General features: G+C 51.6%; 1 protein-coding gene across 1 annotated transcript; it reads left to right on the top strand.

Moving 5' to 3' along the window:
- The first annotated feature begins 1,718 nt into the window (after positions 1–1,718).
- On the top strand, positions 1,719–21,812 carry YWHAG (tyrosine 3-monooxygenase/tryptophan 5-monooxygenase activation protein gamma). Its single transcript, XM_075719635.1, has 2 exons — positions 1,719–1,861; positions 21,097–21,812. The coding sequence occupies exons 1-2, from the start codon at positions 1,775–1,777 to the stop codon at positions 21,751–21,753; spliced, it is 744 nt and encodes a 247-aa protein (XP_075575750.1). The 5' UTR covers positions 1,719–1,774; the 3' UTR covers positions 21,754–21,812.
- The last annotated feature ends 915 nt before the right edge of the window (positions 21,813–22,727 follow it).

The raw sequence follows: 22,727 nt of genomic DNA, 5'->3' as shown, positions 1-22,727 counted from the left end.
AGAGGATCTGGGCGTATTCCTAGTTTTATTTATCAGAAGGCGTGATTTCTTCTGCTCTCGGAAGCTGTAAACAAAGAAGTATTTTGTGTAGAACAAATCTATTCAATACAATTCTCTGTTATTTGTAAAGCAGTGCTAAAACCACAATAAAGATGGAGACCTCACCCCGAAATGGTGTTGCTCGTCATCATAAAGCACTACCAGCATTTCCAAACCAATTTGTCCCCACCCACTCGGGTGAGACCATGCCCCACGGGCTTTCACAGGCTGCGGCCATGGTATTGCCCTGCAGAAACGGGCACGTCCCGATGCCAAGGTTTCCTGCGGTGTTTCAGAAGAAAACCACAGGGCACGGGGATCGGCGAGTGGGACGGCTGTGTCCTCTGGGATCGCCCTCACACCTCCCAAAGCGCCCACGCGGGGACAGCAGCACCAGGAAGGGCCGGGGACGTGCGGCATGTGCATGGGGGCACAGCCGGTGTGTGAGCGGGAGGACAGCATTTGCTCACGCAGAGCCGTGCGTTAGCACCACCTGGCTCCCTCCGACCGGGGATAAAGCGCTTCCGTCGGGATAAGCGCGGCTCTGTTCATTAGACCCCTTTCCTTTCCTCCAGTGCTGCGGCATCCTCTCAGCATCGCTTTACCCGTAGGCTTTTTAGGTGAACGGGATCTCTTATGGCTCCTAATGGAGTTCCTAATGCGCTGCAGAAGCTCTGCTAGGCCTGAGCAGACGTGCGCTTTTATTTCATGTGTTATTGATGAGCGAGCGCACCACGCTCCCAAGCTGGCTCCTCATAAATTATCCAGCGTCGCTCTTCGGTGGGGCTGCTCTCCTCCACGGGTTGGCTCCGAGGGCCCCGTCCCTGCGGCAGGGGAAAGGGGACGGGGGTAAAACGGGGGGGGGTCGGTTGTTTGCCCCAAGCTGTGTCACCGCAGCTCGGCCCAGCACCGTCACGGACCCCACAGCCCTCCACGGGCACGGGGGGTAAGGTGGGCTCCGTGCACCGCCTGCCCCAGGGGAGCACCCCAGCACTGGGGCAGCGCCGGCAGCGTGGCGGAGGCCATGGCGGCAGGCCCCTGTGTCACCCAGGCCTGATGGCGGCCTGGGCTGAGCGGGTCTGGGTTGTGCGTGGGCCCGGGCTGTGCGTGGGCCCAGGCCGCGGGTGGCTCCCGCGCGTCCAGCAGCGGCCCTGCCTCCCACACGGGCGCAGGCAGCGGCCTAACCCGGCCGAGGGAGGCCGACCGGGGGAGGGGAGCCCCGTGTGTCCCCCCCCCCCCACTCCCGCCCCGCGGGCCGCTCCCGGTGAATCAGCACGGGCAGCGGCGGGACCCCGCGGGCGGGGCGGGGCGGGACCCGGCCGGGCAGAGCGAGGCCGCTAGGCCGGAGGCGGAGCCGGGGGGCGGAACCTGGGTGGAGGGGGCGGTGCTAACGCGCGGGGCACGACGGGAAATGGAGTCCTCGGGGGGGTGCGGCGGTTCCCGCCGCACCCCCCCAGGACTCCATTTCCCGTCGTGCCCCGCGCGTGGGTGGTGGGCGGCGGGGCGGGGCGGGGCGGGGCGGGGCGGGCGCAGGGGGGTTGTGGTGGCCCGCGGCGCGCGCACAGCACCGGGTGCAGCCGCCGCCGTCGCCCCAGCCGCAGCAGCGCCAAGGAGCCGCCCGCTCGTTCGCCCTCCTTCCTCCCGTTGCCGCCCTTCCTCATCCTTCCTCCTCCTCCTCCTCCTCCTCCTCCCGGAGCCCACAGCCTCCTTTGCCCTTTCCCCCGGCCCCGTGAAGATGGTGGACCGCGAGCAGCTGGTGCAGAAGGCCCGGCTGGCCGAGCAAGCCGAGCGATACGACGACATGGCGGCCGCCATGAAGAACGTGAGTCTCGTTCCATGTCCTTCGTCCTTCCCTCCACCCCCACCCCGCCGGGGCTGCGGGTCCGCGCTTCCCTCGCCCCTCGTGGGCTCGGCCGGGGCCGGGCCGGGCTGGGCTTGGGGGGGGGGGGGGGGGGAGGCCGCGCCGCGGGGTTGTGCGGGCCCCGGCCCCTCGCCCTTACCGCCCTCTCGCCGTCCCTCCGTGCGGCTCCGGTCCTTGTGCTGTCCCCGACGCCCCCCGCCGAGTCCCGCTCCCTTCGCCTTTCCCCGCCCAGGGACGCCCTGCTCTCTCCCGGCCCCCATCCCCTGCTCCAGAGCCCTCCCCCCCCACCCCCCCGCATTCTCTCCCCTCTTCTGGAGCTTCCCACCCTGCCCCACGCATCCTCTCCCCTGCCCGAGAGCTCCCATGCATTGCCTCCCCTGCCCTGCCGCCCCCCACTCTGCCCCACGCACCCTCTCCCCTGCCCTAGAGCCGCCCCCCCATCACCTCCCTGCCCCATCCCTTCTCTCCCCCCACGGCAGGCCCCCCACCCTGCCCCACGCATCCTCTGCTGTGCCCCCGTCCCCGCCGCCGCTCCCTGCCCTGCCCCAGCGCGGGGGGCAGAGGAGCCAGCCCTGGGGTGCGGTGCTCACTGGGGGGGTCACACCAGCTCGGGGGTGCTGCCAAGCCCTGTGGGGTGAGGCTGTGGGGAACCCTGCCGGGGGCGGGGGGGGGGGAATTGTGTGCACACCTCTCCCCGCTGCCGAAATACCCCCCCCCATTGCTCCCGTGCATCCATTCCCGTGCGTGGTCGGCGAGGCTGGTGTGTGCTCCTGACCCCAAAGATCGGGAGCCCTTTCGCTGCCAAAGCTCTTATTTTTACTGCACTTGGTTGGAGATTTATGAATTGAGTCATGTTGTATTCATTTCACGCTCTTAAAATAAAGACTCTGCATATAGCAGGCTGATCTGATTTGTGACACTGAACGCTCCCCTTCAATACTGACATTTTGACAATATAAGAAGGGAAAAAAAACCATATCTCTGATCTGATCTTGCAAACAAAGCAATCGTGGGAGGCAGGATCAAGTCATTCCAGAAGATTCTGCATTTGTCATATTGCAGAGAGGCTAGACTGGGTGGAGGGAGGGAGGGGGTGCTTTAAAGGGGAAAACTGTTCTTTATGTTTGTCTTCTTAGTCAGGTCTGAACCTTTGCGAGGAGCTGGGGTGTCCTCCCTGGCTGATGAAAAGTGAATGCTGATCTAGGAATGTCGCAGTCTGCCGTGGGTGCAGCTCTGTTTGCCCATATTGCACCATTTTGTCAATAACCTTGCATTTATCAAACAGACAAAACTGTCACAGCCCAAGAATGGGGAGGGAGGAGATGTCTTATCAAGAAATGAAACGTGGATAATCAGAACAAGATATTATCATATTAAACCAACTGGGCTATTCCTCTGCTGCACTGTGGCTTTTATACCGTTTTCTGATAACAGCATCTATTCATTTTAAAGCAAAGCCTGCTGTGTGAGCAGATCCTACAGCTCATTTCCTACGGATAATACAGGCGCTATGACAAAGCCAACAGGGATATGCCTGGGACACGCAGCCGTGTTGCAGTATTCTGCCGGGTGAATTTCCCTGGCTGGCTTCCCCAGGCTCGGTGTTGAAACCGAAGGGGTGGTTAGAGATTATATATATGTTTTTTCCTTTTAGTCCTTACTGGCCCTGGTGAAACAGTAACCTGGGCTAATGCCACTTATCAGTTTCCGTGTAGTTTGGCCGTAAGAAAATGATTCACAGCAGGCGTGCTGACGCCTCCCGTGACAGCAAACAAAAGGCAGAGCTTTGTTCTCCATTTCAGCATGATGCTGCCCAAACTCCGGCGTGGCCGGTCTGGCGGTGATGGGCATGTCACACTCGGTTATCCCTGTCACTGTCCTGTGTGCCGCCCATCCCCCAGCTCCGGTTGTGCAGGAGGCTGATGACCTCGCACTCATTTCCGTAGCAACGCCTAGTGATGTCATATGCGATGGTCCAAGCTGCAATGCACCCAGGTGGTAGCAGAGAGCATGCAGGCTGCGTCTAGCTAAGGTGATGCAGAAGCATTCCCGTGGTCGTCGCCGTTTTGTCTCCTGCCCTCTAAAGCTAGCCATCCGCTTGCTTCCTTAACACCGTGCTGAGAAATGCTGGACAGCTTTCCCTTAAAGCCTGGCATGCTAATGATGTGCATAAAAGAGGTTTGTTTTCCTGCAGATTGATCTCGCCGTTGCATTTTTGGTGGTCACCTCATGGGTGGTGACATGGCAGCCGGGCTCATCGTGTGGCAAGCCTCAGCCCTGCCTGCTCGGGAGCCTGTGCTGAATGGCCATTTCAATGGTTTAAAATGGAAATGGTGTACTGGGGCTCTTACTGTCTGCTAATTCACCCAGTGCTGTTTGCCACAGTGATGTACTGGATCACAATAGTTTCTTCCAAATAATATTATATATATAATAAGTTCTAGATCCTTCCTTGCTGCAAGTGCCAGCTGCTAGTGCCCCTAATTGGTATGTGCAGTCGTGTTCTTGCTGCAGGAGCAGGACTGCTCCTTCAGCCCCCGAATGTGACAGGTTTACTGGGGTGTCTCAGTGAAACACAGCGGATGGTCCCCTGGCATGCCGGAGGGAGCAGAAGGTGATGTCGCACCTGGGAAAGGTGATGGGGCTGGGCCCATCGGCCCGGCGTGTGGCTCTGTGACCTTGGTCATGTCCCTTGTCACCTCAGCCCTGTCTGGGCGTACAGTCAGCCCTAGGATGTGTTGGAGAGTAGGAAAGCTCCTCGCTGCTCCCCAGGGTGCTGGCCGTGCCCACTGGCCTTCAGGCCAGCGTTGGGCTTGCTTTCCCAAGCAGCGTCAGCGGTTTCATTCCTAGCTGCCTGCCCTCCCTGGGGTTTTGCTGCCTGCAGTGCCTGTGGTTGAAACGCGCTGCCTTTTTGCCTGGTTCAGCTCCATGAAGAGCTTACTGTCCGACCCGGCGCCAGGGCTGTGGATCGATATCCATTAGCTGGGGAGCAGCAATGCTGCTGGAGGCTTTTTGGAGGTGGAGCCCTGCCAAGCCCTTGGCGGGTGCTACCTGGGGAGCAGAGCATGTGAACACAGGTGAACAAGCAAGATAATTGCAATAACTTTTGCAGGAAATAAGTCGCCTAAAAAGGGAGGGAGGATTATTACATTGCACCTATGTACCATGTAGGTATGGGACCATATGGCAGAGTCCTTGAGCTCACCTGAAGGTCCCCTGTGAGGGCAACGCCTGGCTAGTTGACTTTGGGGACCCAACCTCTGCAGCGGGGCCGTGGCTGTGCTGCACGTGAGGACTGTCAGCTGCTGTGGTGGTGGGTGTGGAGGAGTGAACGTTGGAGATGCTGAAAAGCAGACGGATGCTGCCCAAGCTTTAGACACAGCTGGCTCTTAGTGCAGTAAATGGCCGTTGTGGGTGGAGGAGGAGAGCGAGCGTGGGGAGCTGCAGGCCTTCCCTGGCACGGGGTATGTGGGCTTCTGCCATGTTGTTCACCAGCCTGGCAGGCTATCATCCTCCACATCCAGTGACCAGGTTAGTGCAGATAGCGGGGCTTCGCGCAGATAGCAGGCTCGCCCTTGGAAAGGGGGAGAGTAACACAAATCCCTCCTATCTGGAGAGTCCCAGGGGAGTGGAGCAGGGATGATTAGCTGCTTTCTGCTTTGCAGCATAGACAAGACAAAAGGGTGAGGTGGAAGGGCTTCTCCAGGAGGAGTGCTGGGCGGGCCATCTGTGATGGTAGGAAGGGAGCAAGGAGTGCGAGCTGCTGTGGTAGCACTTCCCAGGGGGGCTGGGGAAGGCTTTGGAGAAACCGTTTCCAGTGGAGAGGGTGTGTTGGCATGTAATGACTGCGTCGATGCTCTTGCCGCTGCCCCTTGTGCAGGCATATTGAATACTGCTCAGCCTCGTGGTGCCTCCTGGACCACTGCTGCATGGGGCCGCATGTTTCCTGAGCTTCTCATACACACAGAGGAGCAGTCCTCTTGCCCTTTAGCAGCAAGGGCTTGCTCAGACCTGAGTGGTGGTGGGGGTCAGAGACAGCGTGACTCATGAGCAGGGAGCAGGGCTTCCTTCCCAAAGGTCCGTGGAGTCAGGGCGGGATGGCTCCTATCAGGAGCTGTAGTCCTGCCGTGCTGCTGACCTCGTAACGGTTCACGGCATGGGTTGTCTCTGTGTAAATTGGCCTCAGGACCTTGTAGCGGTAGGCTGAGTCGCACATCTGTACTTAAGCTGCAGACAGGTAGCAACGTGCCCTGTACACGAGTATAGCGGGCTCTACACACATTAACTCTATTAACTGGCAAGTCTTCAGCAGCTCAGGTTCTTAGAAATTCACCTTTAAGCTCCTGGTAAGTCTTTATCTATGAGCTTTAGGAAAAGCCACTGACTTGTGAGACCATGCTAGGTTTCTCTCAGTTGGCCAAGTGTAACAGCCAGGTGTGGATTTGATTAGAAATAGCTCTTTTTGAACTAAATGAAAGTGATATGGAGACTGTGATGCAGAACATAGCTGTGGATTCCTCTGCAGATGTCTGGGGTACATGGAAACAATAAAGCTCTTGGGCAAGGGCTTTCCAAGAGCCCTTAGACGTTTTGGACTTAGCCAGTAGATCTTTTGGATGGTGGCTAGCCCTGAAAGTGCAAAAAGGTTGGTGGGACTTCTCTTGATTTTCTGCCCCCCCTGCCCCACTTCTTTCTTGCACTGCTTCTTGTGGTTAAAGATGGCTAGCTCACAGAAGACTCTTTTTTTTCTTTTTTTTTTTTTTTTTAAACACCAAATAAGCTTCATAATATGTATGGACAAGCTCTATCTGCCCAAGCTTTGTTCACCAGCTGATCCCAAAGTTGCTCTCTGGAATAGACTCTTTGAGCACTGGTGATGTGAACTTGGGCTTGCTAGAAGCTACAGGAACAGCAATTTAGGGGCAGCCACAAAACTTCAGCTGCAAAAGTGTTTTCTCAATTGAAAACTGCACCTCTGGAGCATATGCACTCTGTTCTTGGCTTGTCTCATCTGAACTGTATGATGTTGTTTGGCATCCTTTTAGCAGTTCTCATGAGTGTGCTGGGTGGTGCTTGCAAGAGAAGTGAGGGCTATCCAGGTAATTGTGTCGTATCCCTCTGCCTCCTCTGCTTCCTACTGCTGGGACTACCCGTGGCCATTCTCTGGGATCTGGATTGTGTTCAGGGGAGATGAGGAACATGCTTCTTGCCTTCTGTTCCTGGTAGAAGGAAGATTTTCCTTAATTTGAGAATCCCCATCATATTTTTTTCCTCTGCCCCATCTCTTCTTCACTGTGTATAACTGAACCACTTCATTTTAAGCTGTTTTCATTCTTGTGTCTGGGCCAGCAGCATTAGAGCTGGTCAGGAGCATGGCCAGCTTGGCTTTCTGCATAGGAATAAAAAGTCTCAGCCTCGCAGAGCCTTAAGATCGGGGAGGTGGAGTAAGTGTGACCTGGTGGTCCCCAGTAGCCCATGGGGAGGTCTGGGCTGGACCAGGGTTTTGTTCGCAGGCTGGTGAGTGACCCCAAGCCCCTTCACAATCATAAGTACAAGGATTTTCAGAACCCGATATTTCACTGCATCACTCTATACTGGGGTGTCACATGCTTGGAAGAAGCACAGTTACGACTGAGATGGAGAAAGATGTCAGTGTGCGCAGGGTGGTGCATAGACGGAGGACTCCAGCTGTACCAGCAAGCTGCTCTTGTGCCTCCCACTGAAATGCTGGGATGGGATGGTTCGTGCCATTCAGGGTGGGTTTAAGCTGTGCCGATGGAAGGACTGTGCAAAGGCAAAATATACATGGTGGGAGCTTTGTTAGCTTGTGTGGTCAGGGGCCTCTCATATTGTTGTACTGGTGAGCAGTCACTTAACCTTGGATACAGTCTTCTGTCTTAAATCTCTTAAGGAATTTGTGTTCCCTTGGGTTCAGTGAACGCTCTGGGACAATGTGAGTGAGCGCAGGCCAGCCGGCCTGTCTGGGTGTTGTGGAACTGCAGATTTGGGTAGGGTGAGGCATTGACTGTGCAGATCTTCACGCCACAAGGCATCGGAAAAGATGAGATGTGCTTGCCACGTTAACATTTTGATTGATACATACCTGTAGTTAGGAATTGATCTACTAGCTTGACTCTTGAGGATACAAGAAGAAACATGTCTCAGGGTGCAGCTGATGGAGCAGGGGCTGGGAGAGGAGAGTGGTAGCCAAGGCTTTACATTTGGAGAAACCTCCACGGACAGCGATGCATCTGGCAGGGTATAATGCACGAACTCTACAACTGAACTCTTCAGCTTCTACTGAGCAGCTTTGTGCCAAGTAAACCACGTGCAAACGAATGCGTAGAAAGTTGTGTGCAAGGCTACATATTTAGGAAAAATAACCAATCCAAGCTTTTGTGTGTCCATCTGCCAATGCTTGAGTAACCAGCTGCTTCTTGGGAGGTGGCTTTGTCTGAGCTCAGACATGTCCTTGGATGTGGAGCACTGCTGGACTTGTCAGTACTGCTTCTCTCCCTTGGCAGAGGTAAGTAACGTGTTGGGAGCTCAATACCAGTCTGGCAGGGAAGAGCAAAAAGGACTGTCAGACTAGTTCAGACTAGAGCTAGCTGCTCGGTGTATCCCAGCCAGACACCAGGCTGTTCAGAGGCAGGTACAGAGGAAGAGGGGGTTGGAAAAATGCCTACGGTCTGACCCAAGGGAGCCTTTCCTCAGCAGGGACGGTGTCTGGGGCATTTAGGACTCTGCAGATCTGAAGCTGCCATCTGCTTTTCTGCCCAGTTCCACCTCCTGACCTGTGACTGACAATGAAAAGTGAACGCATAGTGGAATAACTGAAGTGCAAAGCACGGTGAAACAGGATTTGCCTGGCTTCCCAAGCATTTCTCCATTGACAGTCTTGATAGGATACAGGCATCATCTTCCACTTCATTGTGGCAAAGCTGTGAGACAGGGCTTCAGTCATACAGGCTCTCAAGTAGCTGATGCACCCTTGATGCTCCCACGTGTCTTCTGCGCCTCAGTGTCCTGCAACTCAAGATAGCTTTTTTCCAAAGCTAACACTGTTAGGAGTATTTTTGTGCTAACTGATTTGGAGCCAGCTTAGACCCTCCTTCCTTTGCTGTCCAGGCCTTCATTATTTCTTTTTGGAAGGCTGAAAGCCTTAACCAAATTCGGTTCTTTATTGGAAGGATAACTAACCTAACCTGTCCTTGGCTGAAGGCTCCCTCCCTCCTATTAGATTCACATGGCTGAAGACAAATGGCAATTAGATATGTGGAAAGCAAAAGTTTCATGAAAACAGTAGCAAGTATTTAGTCAATTAATTTCTGCAAGCAGTGGTTGCCACTGGAAAGCAATAGCTTGGAAACCCATTATAGCACCTGCTAAAACAAAGGGGAAGTAGCTGTGAATTTGTTGCTGTACTGATAAAGATACAGTGGCTTTGTCTTTCAACCTCTGAAACCTTTGGCTTGACTTCAGGATGCAGTTCAGATAAATTGCCATGGCCGGTTTCACGCTGGTGGTAGTTAGATAAAATGCTCTGCCATGGCTGCTGGCTGCCAGGCTCTGCCTGTGCTCCTGCCTGTGCAGCTTTCTGTCTTTGCAGATGGGGGAACTCTTCTTCCCCCATGGAGACAAAATGGCTTTGTGGGAACCCAGTCCATGGCTTGCACAGTGCTGTCTGAACACACTGTGCATTTACACATGGGTGGCGGAGAACCCTGCAAAATGAGCGAGGCTGCAAGGGAGCACGGCTGTGCTCTCCTGTGCAGGATACAGGCGGTGCACTGGCATTGCTGAGGTCCCTCCTGGCCTCTGCTTCTGCCTCTTCCCACTTTTCCCCCTCCAAAGCAGAGCAAGCTTTGAGCAGCTGTGGGGGACTTCACAAATCTGCACTTGGTCCGGAGCAGGCAGGAAAGGGGAAGGATGCGGACCCGTGACCAGCTGGCTGTGGGGTTTGTGTAACTTGGTGGTGTGTCATCTCCTCGGCCAGGCACGGCTGGTGCTGGCATAGCCAGCTTTCTCTTGTTCGTTCCCCTGGCTGCTTGATCTAATGAGCGAAGTCCCTCCTCCCATCCTAAAATGAAGGAAAATGGTGGCAAAAGGACTTCATTCTGCTCTTTAATTTTTTAGTGTGTTTTTTTTTTTTTTCTAAGTAAGAGGCCCGACTCCTCTCTCCATAGTCCAGATGTCAAGATGTTGGATTCCTACCCATGGCTCTGGGTGGGGAGCTGCCTTGGGGAGGAGCTCAGCAGGGGGATGGCTTTGTCCGGCTTCTCTGAGTGCACAATGACGGCAAGCCCGAGCTGCCGTGTCTCTCCAGCCCCTACGGCGGGCCAGAGCCCTGGGAGCTGCTGGGGCTGGTGGAGCGCAGGGCTTGATGTTCACCCAGGATTCTCACCCTGGTAGCAGTGCCAGTTTGCTTGGTGGGGTCTGGAAACGCTCCAAAATGGTAAATTCTGGAAAACGGAGTGAAATGATGAGGCAGCAATCCTCGGTCTGCCGGAAATGCTGATGAGACTGTCTCTCAAAAGCAATGCCTTCATATAGCTGGGGAAACAAAAGCCTTTGTCTGCTTATTTAAGTACAAACTTCCCCCAATCTCAGGTTTTTCAGTGCTAACCCAGATTTAGTCACATCTCAGGAATGACCCAGCACATGCTCAATTAGATATTAAACAAACCTGATTTTTGGCCCAAAACTAGTGATCTAGTGACCAAGGGCAGTGCATTAGTTAATAGCAGTAGGAGAGTAACTAGAGAACATGTCACTGATGATGGCATAAGATTCCCTTAAAGCGATCCCCGGATTAGGGATTAGAGTACTTAATGTTTTTCTTCCATAAAGATGTTAGAATTGAGTCAGTCTCTGGGTGTTTGAGGCAGCTACACTTGGATGAACGCAACTCTGCAGGGACTCAAAGTACAAAACATTCCTTAATTGTTTGCAAATTCCCTCTGATCTTACTGGATGGGTTGACTTGCTTGGGATGTATCTTTGCTTACGTACCAGGCAAAGCTACTTGGCATGTCAGTGTGCTTCTGATTCTTATCTAAGATGGTTTCGACAAGGCTCTAGAAAAACACCAGCGAGAAGTCTCAGCTTCAGCATTAACGAGGCTGCTGATGGACACGTTGTTTGGACAGTTGCAGTGCAGCGTAAAGTTTATTAATAGTAGTTGGGAGAAGCTATTGGTGTGCTGTATGCTAACAGATATACTCAAGAACTGCTCTAGGAGATCTGCACTTGTAAACGACTAATGTTTAGTATTCAGCAGTGAATGAGAACTTGGGGAAGATTAACAGCCTTTGATTTACACCCAGCTGAGGAAGGCATTGGAGCTTTGCCTGTTTATGCTGGTTGGGCTTTGTTACATGGGATGAATATTTCATTACCTTGAAGTTGGGAGCTTGGCTTCTTGCATTTGGTGGTGTCAAGACATCAATGCCTGAGGGGCTCTGTCACCTGTGATGAACTGAGATCAAGTCTGTGGCAGTAGTCCCTTGGGCTTCAAAAGAAGGCTGGGAAGAGATAGCTGGAGCCAGGTGAGCGTAGTTAAATCCGCAGTCGGATCTAGAATAGTAAAGTGACCCTCCTTGTAATTTAAAACTGGCTGCAGTGCTCCAGAAAGCTGCCAGAGCAAAAACTTGACTTTCTGTTCTGCAAGTTTATTTAAGAAATTAAATAAAATTGTCTTTGCTAGAGATGTGTAAGATCAAGCCTGAAATCCCTGAAGCAGTGGGAGGGTAAAGTACATCTGGAGGGATAATCACCTTCCTCGCTGATGCGGAAATTAAACCTATCGTGGAGCTGGCATGCTGGAGTCCACCTGGGTGTTCTGGAAAGTCTCTTGCTTAATCTGGCAAAACATGCTTCAGACACTGGAAGGAACTGCTGGTTCTGCAGCCTGAAAGACCTAGAGCAAAAAATCTTGGGTGGTTTGTTTTTGGTTTTTTTTTTTTTAATATTTCCAGAACCTTGCCTTGATGTGCAACAAGCAGACTTTCCCAAAGTTTTTGGGGTAATGACATGAAGCAGTTAAAAACTTATGCGCTTGCTGCAGGGAGTTGTTTGCATGGTTGCAGCTTCTCCCATTTCATCCTGCTGGAGCAGCAGCTGGCAGCAATAGCTCTGCCATGCAGGAGGAAGCCATGCAAGCAGCCAAGAATTGCCCACTTCATCCTGCTCTGGTAGACCTGGGAGACAGCTTGCTCAGCAGCCAGAACTTGCTCTCAACCTGTCTCGGGGTGTCCTGCCCATGGCACATTGTGTCTCCTCTCTCTGCTTAGTTCAACTGAATAGAGGTCATGGCTACAGCGTAACACTGTCATTTTTTGAGCCCATGATTAAGGACAAGTGTCTCATGTTGGCCTGGCACTTGAAGCTCCTGGGAGGATTTGATGATCTGGTGGCAGGGTACTTACTGCCTGGCAGTGGAGCTGGAGGTGAGCAGGAAAGCACTAATACCTGAGCCAGATTAGTACTCTTAAAAGCTGTGAGGTAAGTCTTTAAGCAGCTAATGCTCCCAGCGGCACTAAACACCCTCCCCACATGAAACTTGGTTCATTTATCTAGTGTGTCCCTGCTTATGTGCTGGAGTCACTGAAGTCTGTCTGGCTTGGTTTTGTTTTGCCATAAAGTGGGGGGGCGGGAAGTCTTCCCCTATGTTGACCAAGTCTTAAGACTCTAGAAATGACCGGGGTCATCCCATGAATGGCTGCTTCAGCTAAAAAGCCTGTGAGTGGATGGACTTTTCTGAAGAATAATAATACTTGAATTGCGGGGGGGGGGGGGGGAAGGGGGGGGGAGGGAAAAAAATCAAGTCCTTAAACTTGTACAGAAATGCTGTTGAGGGAAGAGCTGTGGTTACTCTTCAAGAGCTTTTCAGCTCACACCTGGAGAGGTTTAGTGCAGCCCAGAAGAGCCTATAGAAATCACTGAATCATCATTCTTCTTTCAAAAGGATCTACTCAGCTCCTAAAACTTTCGGTGTTCTCCAGGAGCACACCTGAGCTTCTGTGGCAGTGCCATGCTGCGGCACTCGTCTTCCACGCACTTTGCAGAATGCTTGGAGAAAAGGCATATCAGCAGGAAACAGACTGGATAATCCGAGGCAGGAGAGCTCCCCAGGCTGTTGGGTGATGGAGCAGGGTGATGATCTTGGGCTGCTGTTAAGGTGCTTGCAGAAACGCAAAAATGGGCAGATGATGCTTGCCAGCCTGCCATATCTTGGGGAAGGAGTAGCTTGGCATCCCTTCTGTTGCTTTGTAGTTAGCAGGCAAAGGTGCTGGTATCCCATCTGCCAGAGACGGTGTGATGAGCCCTGAGTGACAGTCCTCTTAAATGCTGGGACTTGATGTGGTTCGACTTGCTGCTTTCTCCATCTGGTGGCAGGAAGGCAATAGACCAACAGAGATTGATTATTTTTCCCAAGAGTTTTTAATAGGTATGAGGCAGCTAGTGACAGCGAGACAGTGAAACAAGTTGTACTATGACCAGTTTTCATCTTGTTTAATAGCCCGTCTTTTGGAAAGGCTAACAAGAATCAGGGTGTTAATAAGGAAGACAAGAACTTGGGCATAATTCCTCAATGGCTCAAAAAGCGGATACTAGCTATAGGAGTGGCTCCCTGCTACAAGATTGTGCAATGCTAATTCAGAAATGGTACAAACCATGCTCTACACTTATGCATTTGAAGAACATACATGACGCCCATGCTGGGAAGCTGGGATTGTCCCTTCCAGCTGGTTATTGCAATGTGTCTGGGTTGCCCTCTGTCAACCCAATAGCCATGGCAGATTGAAAGGTCTAATAATGTGCCTGGAAGCCACGTATGGAAGGCAGGCGGACGTTCCCTTGTGCTTGCCTTATCTCAAAAGGTGCAGAAGAAGCTGGTGAGGCAAATCGATGGCACCCAGGTGTTCTGCAGCAGGAAATACTTGGGCCGTTAGACCAAGTGCTGGGACTGCAGTGCCGCAGATAAGGGGTGCTATATGAAATGCTGCTACCGAATGCAGAATAGGAACAGCTCAGAGCTCTACTGTTGTCGCTGACTTCCTCGCCTTGACTCCCTTATGACCTTTTACATGCAGGAATGACCCAAGCAGATGAAACTTGCTTTTCCTGTAGCTGAAATCCATCAGAGCCAGACTGAAACAGGAGTAGATCTGCAGGCTCCAAGGACTGATCAAGCCTCTGTGTACTGCAATGAAATTCACTTTGGCTTAAGTAGTTGTTAAACTACAGAGACCAATGAAATAAATGAGCTCTTGGTTTTCACGTCTCCCTTCCAATTTGAAGACTTTGTCTTGGGTGGTTCAAAGTCGCCTTAAATAATAAAGGCTGCAGAGTGGGATGAAAGCCACTGTTATGTAGGAGCATGCAGAAATCCTAATCAGTGTCTAGAGTGCCTAAGTACTCTCTGAGATCTAGTTATGCTACAAGCAATAAACAATCTTACTTTGCAGACACTGGTCCTTGATGCACTTGGAGCAATTTGAAATAATGATGGCAGAACTATCCGATGTGTTCTCAGCCTCTGTCCTGCAGTGAGAGCTGGCCCTGCCAGCTTAAAAAATGGGAACTAGCATATGATTATTCATACTGAAACAGTCAGAAGAGACAGCAGTGGGGAACTAACTTCTGCCCACAGCCTGCTTGTGCTTTTCTGGTCTTGTCTGAGATGAGAGGAAGGGCTCAATGTGCAGCTGAAAAATCCCCCTGGCCATGCTGAGATAAAACGGGAGCAGAGAGGACAGCGGAAGGGGTCAGCAAGGAGAGAAAAGTAGTTACGGTGCGACTTCCACTTTGGAAGTATGACATGGGGGAGAAGGCTAGAGTACAGGGCGGAAAAAGACCCAAACCAGTGAAATCTGGTAAGATTTTAGATTTAGGTCTAGTTTAACACACGCCTACTTTGTGTCGAAGTAGGACAGTGCTTAAGAAAAGCATCTTTCTGACTGCTGCAATGGTGTAGTAGGACAGCTTGCTCTGGAGCGCACAAGGAGAAAGCTGTTCTTGACTAGCTTCTGTGACATCTAGTCGTGACTGTGATCAAGCTACCGGGTAATGGTAACAATTTAATGTGCTTGAGGGCAGCCATTTCTTCAGAAGCTAGACGTAGAGTGAGATGGGGACATAAAACCCAGGCAGTGTCTCTGGCATGTTGCTTCCAGAATGACAGCACTCGGGCTGCTGAAGGTGGTCTGGTGCTTGCAGTCGGGTGATGGGGTCCCACCACAACACAGCAGCTAGAGATGGGGGGGGGAAGGTAGCATGGCTGCAGGTAGTCATGAATGATGATCAGCTGCTTGAGCCTGAAGTGGTTGCGTGCTGGTTGCTGCCCTTGCCGGTGGCTTCAGACCAAGTAAGAATTTCAGTGGTGGGACTTCTGGCCAGAACGTTGTTTCAAAAGCACATTTGCCTTTTAAAAAAAAAATGAAACAGAAAAGGGGACCTTCAGGCTAGACCTCAGTGTGACTAACAAGCTGCATGTGAAGGAAAACAGGGCAATTGTTAGGGTTTGTGCTGAGAGATAACATAATTACATGGTGCAGAAGCCTTAGATAGAACAGAGGAAACACAAGTGCTGAGGAGGTGGTGGCTGTTGTGTATCCTGGTGGAAGAGGAGCTCTGGTGATGTTCAAAAGCTGTTCTTGGTGGACAGTTTGAGGTTCTTATGGTTCTCTCTCTCTCTCCAGGAAAGCTTGGCTCCTTTTTAGGTGTCTAATGTATTCATGTATTCGGGCAATCAGAAAAGCAAAAGTGTTGAGGCTTATAACATGGATTAAACTGTCGAATGTTGATGGTATTCCCCAGGGAAGAATCTCTGGGTCTGCTCCGCTTGCTCTGCTGTATGCTTTAAGATAAGACATCAAAGCTAGGTAGGAGCTATAAATGGGTGGGCACGTAGTTATAAAAGTAAGTCAAAACCCATGTGTATAAACAGGTAGAACTAAATCCTGTGGTGGTTCTCCATTGTGGCTACTGAAGTGTCCTCAAAAATAATCATTTCATGATGTACTTGGAAATGATTACTTCATACCTACTGATGTAAGGTGGGAAGTGGAGGATAAGAGTCCTGGAATAAGCCTCATAAGCAAACTAACCCGCCGCTGGCTGGGAGCAAACCTCCCCTGTGGGTCTCAAAAAAGTCTGCTAATTAGGATGCTTCTGGAAAGAAGGTGCAGTAGGACCAATCCTTGGGCTTTTGGAGAGCATGGACTTTGACATTAGGGGCAGGTAAAGTTTTGCATGCTCCCTGGCTTCTCCACAGGAGGCTGAACCTTCCCCTGGCTTCAGTGAGATACTTGGGCATGCTGGGAGCCTGCCAGCTTTTGGATAGAGTGCTGAATCAGAGCTCGCAGCTGTAGTAGAGAAATTGGGAGAACCTTCTCCGACATCATGCTGCCTCTGAAGAGCTTTGTTGCAAATCAGAGGGCTTTGATTTGTACAAACCTCTGGACTCTCAAGCCATAAAAGCCTAAACTTCCAGTAGTTTTTGTCCAATGGGAACTGTTGGACTATCCCTGTGGCTTTAGGGCACTTGAGTCTTGGTGGTGCAGACACTGCACCCTCAAAGGCTGCAGGAGCTGGTGAGACTGGAACTGGGCAGTGTCCTCAAGCTTGGTGACAGAGCATGCCTCCAAGCCAAAGCCTGCCAGTGTAGATTGCTCCATGCCAAGCCCAGTGTAGACCTGCACTCCCTGGTTAGGTGTCTTTTCCTCTGCTTCTGCCCTTAGGCACGGCTTCTGCCGAGCACAGGGCTGCCTGCAGCGTGTGAAGGGTCTGGCTCCTGGCACATGTCACGTGCTGTGACAGGGCATGGGGGAAGCTCTTGCAAGTAAGACCATTGCCTGCAGACTAGCAGGGAAATGAGAGGCGCCACAGCTGAGGTCTCCTGCTGCTCTGCATCAATGAAGAGCCAGTCTTGCGGCTGAGCTTGCAGGCTGGTCTTGTTTGGGGGGAAGAAGCAGAAAGGAAGGTGAAAAAGATTTTTTTTTTTTTCCCTTCAGAATAGCTAAGACTTGCATCTATCAAGTTTCCAGCTGCGTGAGTGTGTAGACTGGCTCTTTGCGCTTGGCTGCTTATGCCATGTGCAAGGCTTGACTCCATTTCAGCCACATGAATCTCTCTTGTGGTGCAAGTTCTCCTTTTCTCTGTGGTCAGCTGGGGAAGTAAAACTCCAAAATGACTGAGCTTCCCAGAGAGCAGGTAGACTTCCAGCCAGAGGCTGATGGCTTTGTGTTCCTGCCAAGCCCTCTTAATGCCAAATTGAGGTTTTTCTTTGGATATTTGAAGTCTCTAGCTCCATGTAACAGTGCTGGGAATGGCATCAGGTGACCTAATGCTCGTAGTGTTGGTCTGTATATGAGGGTACTGCTCTTCTTAAGGGAGGTGAGACCCCTCCAAGGTCTGAGTTAAGAAGGGGGAGGGTTCTGGTAATATTAGTCTGGATGCTGGAAACAAACATTAGCAAAAATTCTCCTAAAGGGCTTGTAACGTGACCGCTGCAATCTAATCCAGGCCTGATGCAGAATATTGCCTTATTGATGTTACATCAGAGGCATTCAATGCAATGCTATAAATTAAGTGTATTGGAGCTTGCTGTTTAGCCTCTGGCTTGATTAAACTCACTTTGTGTTGGTATCCTGCAGTGTAAGGAAAAATCAGCATTTGGTTGGCCAGCACAGGCTTACAGTGAAGGCACAGACCTGCATCCACTTGACAGGTTGCTGCGGCGGTTTCTGGTTGGTCTTCTGCTGGAGTTATTCACCCATACAGCGCTGTTGGCAAAAGCAGCGCAACGGTGACTGTGCAATCCCACGCTGCAGTGCCACATGTATCGCGGCAGATCATGCGAAGACACCAGCCCATCCTTCGGCGGCACGGTGGGGCAGGGAAGCGGGCAGCAGTGTCTTAGCTGTAGTGCTGAGACATGGCAGGCAGGTTTGGGGCAGACCAAGAGGCAGGGATGATGGCAGTTCTCAAAGGCAGCTCAACCTGGGACATGTCTTTTCCACCTTCCGGTGACTCTGATTAAGGCAGCTAAGCGTACCCTTGCTGTCTGATGTCTAGTGTCCAGGGCATCTTGCATTTTCTTCCTACTGGGAATGCAAGTGCCAGATGGTTTTCCTTTCTCCATCTCTTGGTTCAGTTGCAAACTGAAATACACACAGGATTGCAGCCTCTTCCCTCCCTGCTCCTAGTGCTGAGGGATGTGGCCCCTGTCTCCAGCCATGTCGCACCTTTGCATTTCTCTGCGGTGCTCTGTCTTACTGGGAGCCTGGGTGCTGCTAGAAAGGAGTTGCATTGTTAACAAGGTTTCCTTTCTGTTTTGAAAAGTTCCCTGCCAGCTCCCTGGAGGAACTGGCTTTCTCCACAGGTGTACCTTCCAGCTGTCAGCAAGTTTGTTGAAAGGATTTTGACAGGCAGCTTTCTTCTGTAATCCTTAATAGCTTTGATTTTAAAATGTTTTTGGCAAAGTTAATCCTACAAAACTCCCTGTGGTTTTAATAAATCTGTCCTCCAGTGAGACTATTCTGATGAGAGGAGGTAAATCTACTTCTTTCTGCAGTGATAAATATCTGCAGACTTGGCTGTGGGGCAGCTTTAAAGTCATCTGCTTGGTCCACACTTAAAACTGGTATCTCTTCTCAGCGTCTTGCTAAAAGCAAGACCTCATGTGGTTACCAACCTTCATAACCAGTGTCAGAACATAAGACTGTTGGAGTCAGCGAGTCTCTTGTAGTATGGCTGTTGATGATGGACATTCCATTTACAGCTGGGAGGTAGGAGAGTAAGTCAGGCTGGGATTTCTGGATGTTTCTAGTCCCAGTTCTCTTACTCAAAGCAGGGCAACTTAGATGGGACAAGACCCTGAGTAACCTGATCAAGTTTTGAATATCTCCAAGGATAGACAACCCATAAGCTCTAGGGCAAGGGGACACCTTCATTGTGCTCCAGTATCTTTCAAAGATGGCTTTAACTTCACAGTATCTTTTAATTTATGTTTGTGTGCAGGCATCACTCAGAGGGAAGAACAAATGGAGTCATCTCAAAGTTGTTAAGACTTGTAAAAAAATAGAGACAACTAGAGACCTCTGAACTCAGAGCACAAGGGAGCCTGGAAGCAGCATATAAATGACTTGCTAAGGGTATTTTAGCACGTTGCAGTCAGGCTGCGTGCAGGGCTGAGCCCCTCTGCGGGAAGCAGCATATCACACAAAACCCAGGGCTGTGTGGTTAAACAGCCGCCCTTAGCATGGCTGGAAGAGGTGGGATGTGGGTTACTCCCCTGGCACGGGGAGCTGCCGGATGGCCTGGGCATCGCACACCCTGCTTACCTTGGGACGTGAAAGCTGAGAGCTGCCTTGGCATGCTGCCACGAGCACCTTGTCCTGTATCGGTGGCAGCTGCTGATAGTCACAGGAGACTCTGCCCTCTTTAACGTGCCACCCATTTCCCTGGTCCCTCAGCCATCTTACCCTTGACACAGAAGACAGTTGTGCCTGGTTTACATAGTAAGACCCTCTCCTGTATGGAGATGGGCTGTTTGCTGCTTCCCCTGCCAGGCTGTAGAGCATCTCGTGGAGCAGCACACGTCCGCACAATAGCGGGAAGTGGGAGTGGAGGCTCTTCTTGCTGCCTCTGCCTTGAGGAAAGGAGTAGAGGGGGGCTGGATCGGAGACCAGAGTGCTCTGCTTGCTGCATGGGAAACTAAGGCTTAGCTGTAGCTCGGTTTTGGGAGAAGACATCAGCCAGACCATGCCTGAACAGCTGCAAGGGGAGCTGCAGGCAGGAGTCGATGTTGCTGGAATGAGCGGGTCAATACCGTATTAGTGAGGCTGAGTCATTCCAGGCCACTCAAATGAGGTTCTGGGCTGGACCATCTTACACCTTCCGGCATGAGCCCTTGGCCTCCTGATCACCACCACAGATGTGGTTATCTAGGCCCAGAACAAACCTTGTCCTTGCAAACACTTGTGAAAATGACTCAGTATTTGCAGAAGCCTTTCACATCCAAATTGTTACCTAATCCTTGTGAGAAGTGACTGCGGAGAAGAGGCTTACAGCTTCCTGCTCTGCTGGCCCGCTTCCCGCATGGCCGTACCCGGGGTGTGTGTGCGGTGGGGCGGTGTGCCTCTGGGGGAAGGGAACAGCAGCGAATATCCAGGCTCAAAGTGCCACTTGGCAGCTGTAACTACCCCAGCTGAGAGGCTGTATGGAGCGGCCTGGCTGCCGCAGCATCCTGGGCTGCTGCACCGCCTCCGAGACCCACGTATGGAGCGCAGCACGGAGACAAGGGGGATGCAAGCCCTTCCCGAGCTGCCTGCTGCCTGTAAGGCAGGGCAGCTGGCGCAGCATTGGCCGGCTGCCTCGCTGCTGCCGGAGGTGCTGCCTGGGTGGCTTCAGCCAGCAATGGGGTTGCGGGAGCTGGAATGAGATTACTGCAATATCAAGTGTGACGCTTCCCAGTAACTGAACCGTCTGAGGCGGCGTTTGGCAGCGCGCTCGTGAGATGGCTCTGTGCTCCATCGTCTCCTTAATCCCTCTGTTGCCGTGGCGCGTGAGGCAGGTAGAAGTGATGCTGTGCATTTACACTGTTATCCTCAATGAAGAAAATCCTGTGTGGGAAGAACATACTCTTACCATGTGAGCTTTTAAGTCCTTATCTGTGCAGATGCTTTAGGCAACTGTAATTTTAACATCTAACGTATTCTTTAGGCATCTCGGAAGCATGCCCTGTGCTTATGGGAAACGGAAAAGATGAACACCCCGTAGCTATGGTATTGTTAATCCACGCGGCTAGCTTGTAAACCTAGACCATCTCCACCCTCTTGCTTTGACTGTCACTCTCGCCTGCATCGCAAAGTCCAACTCTCATCCTGCGGGTGAAAGGCGTCTCTTTCCTAGAGGATTTTTCTCATTCTGGAAAACACTGACCTTCTAAGAGATGGAGAATACCTTGAATAAAACTCAACCCGCCCCCCTTGCTGGGGGACCAGAGCACGGTGTGATTTCCCAGCTGGCTCCCTCTGGGATGGGAGTGGATGCCAGATGACTTCGCGAGCTGGCTGCCTTCTCCTGTGTCTCGCTAGAGCTGTGCGGGAGCACCCAAACATGTGATGGGAACGTCAAGTGACTGGGGCTTAACAGAAGTGTCTCTCTTCTCTCTCCCTCTCTTGATTTAGGTGACGGAGCTGAACGAGCCTCTGTCCAACGAAGAGAGGAACCTGTTGTCCGTTGCCTACAAAAACGTGGTGGGGGCGCGGCGCTCCTCTTGGCGAGTAATTAGCAGCATCGAGCAGAAGACCTCTGCCGATGGAAACGAGAAGAAGATAGAAATGGTGCGGGCCTACCGCGAGAAGATCGAGAAGGAGTTGGAAGCGGTGTGCCAGGATGTGCTGAGCCTGCTGGACAACTACCTGATCAAGAACTGCAGCGAGACGCAGTACGAGAGCAAAGTCTTCTACCTGAAGATGAAAGGGGACTATTACCGCTACCTGGCTGAAGTGGCCACTGGCGAGAAGAGGGCGACCGTGGTGGAGTCTTCGGAGAAAGCCTATAGCGAAGCCCATGAGATCAGCAAGGAGCACATGCAGCCGACCCATCCCATCCGGCTTGGTCTGGCGCTTAACTACTCGGTTTTCTACTATGAGATCCAGAACGCGCCGGAGCAGGCCTGCCACCTGGCCAAGACGGCCTTCGACGACGCCATTGCCGAGCTGGACACCCTCAACGAGGACTCCTACAAGGACTCAACGCTCATCATGCAGCTCCTCCGCGACAACCTAACGCTCTGGACGAGCGATCAGCAAGACGACGACGGCGGAGAAGGCAACAACTAGACCCCCTCGATGGACTGGCAGCCGCACGCTGATGCTAACTACTGCAGTCTTTATTTTTTTCCCACGAGTGGGGGGGGGGTCAGGGGTGGGGGAGGGAAAGGGAGGGGACACCTTCCCAGGGAGGCCCCCCACAACCTGTCTTTGATTGCCTCGTTGACATTTTTGCCAAAACACCACTAGTGGAAGTCAGGCTGGCTGTGCTGGTATGGAATAGCAGCCTCACTGGCATATGGACTGTTCTGTAGATTATTAATACAAGTGGAGCTGTCTTTAATTTAACTTTATCGCTAGAAATAAAAGGGTTTTAAGACGAATTCGTGTGGATGGAATGGCCCTCGTTTTTAAGGAAAGCAACGCAAAAAAAAAAAAAAAGGGAGTTCTGTGGTTCCAGTAAGGCTTCGAGCGTTTGTTTCTTCAGTCCAAGTGCCGTGTGTCTGTACCACGTCGCGGGGCGTCTCTCTGCAGCGCTCTGCCTCGCAGGGCATAGCTTAAAATCCCCAAATTGAGAAGGAATTTTAAAAAAAAAAAAAAAAAAAACACCAAAACAAAACCTAAAGTATTTGAGGCTTGCAAAGCCCTGGGATTTAGGCCATCCAATTTTTTTTTTTTTTTTTTTTTTTGGTTAAGATATTTATTAGGGTAGCTTACAGTATTAACACTAAATTGCAGTTTACAGTATTTCTACATTACAGCCATATGACATCAAGCCTTTGATTGTTTTTTCTTTTGCTAGTTCTTTTGGCTTGCCTTCCTGATCAGTCCTCGCCTGTGGACTGGCTTTAGCTATTCTGTGTCGCCCAAGGCAAGAAAACCGCCCGCCCGAGGAACATCAAAGCTGCTCTAGTTTTTTGGTCAACAGCTTAACAGGTGCTTGGCTAGCGGCTGTTTCAACTATTTTAAGTCCACAGCAAAAAGTTTAAGAACTTAATTAGATAAGGGGGAAGTGTTTAAACTTAAAATGCCACTTAAATAAA

The sequence above is a fragment of the Pelecanus crispus genome, chromosome 12, assembly GCF_030463565.1.
Source record: "Pelecanus crispus isolate bPelCri1 chromosome 12, bPelCri1.pri, whole genome shotgun sequence".
Lineage (NCBI taxonomy): Eukaryota > Metazoa > Chordata > Aves > Pelecaniformes > Pelecanidae > Pelecanus > Pelecanus crispus.
Note: the sequence above shows the minus strand (reverse complement) of the source record. Positions and strands in the feature narration are given on the sequence as shown.

Excerpts from the sequence above, each read along its gene's own strand:
- YWHAG (XM_075719635.1), top strand. The coding sequence starts at position 1,775 with ATGGTGGACCGCGAGCAGCTGGTGCAGAAGGCCCGGCTGGCCGAGCAA. Across the intron at positions 1,862-21,096 it reads TGGCGGCCGCCATGAAGAAC|GTGACGGAGCTGAACGAGCC; the intron begins GTGAGTCTCGTT and ends CTCTTGATTTAG.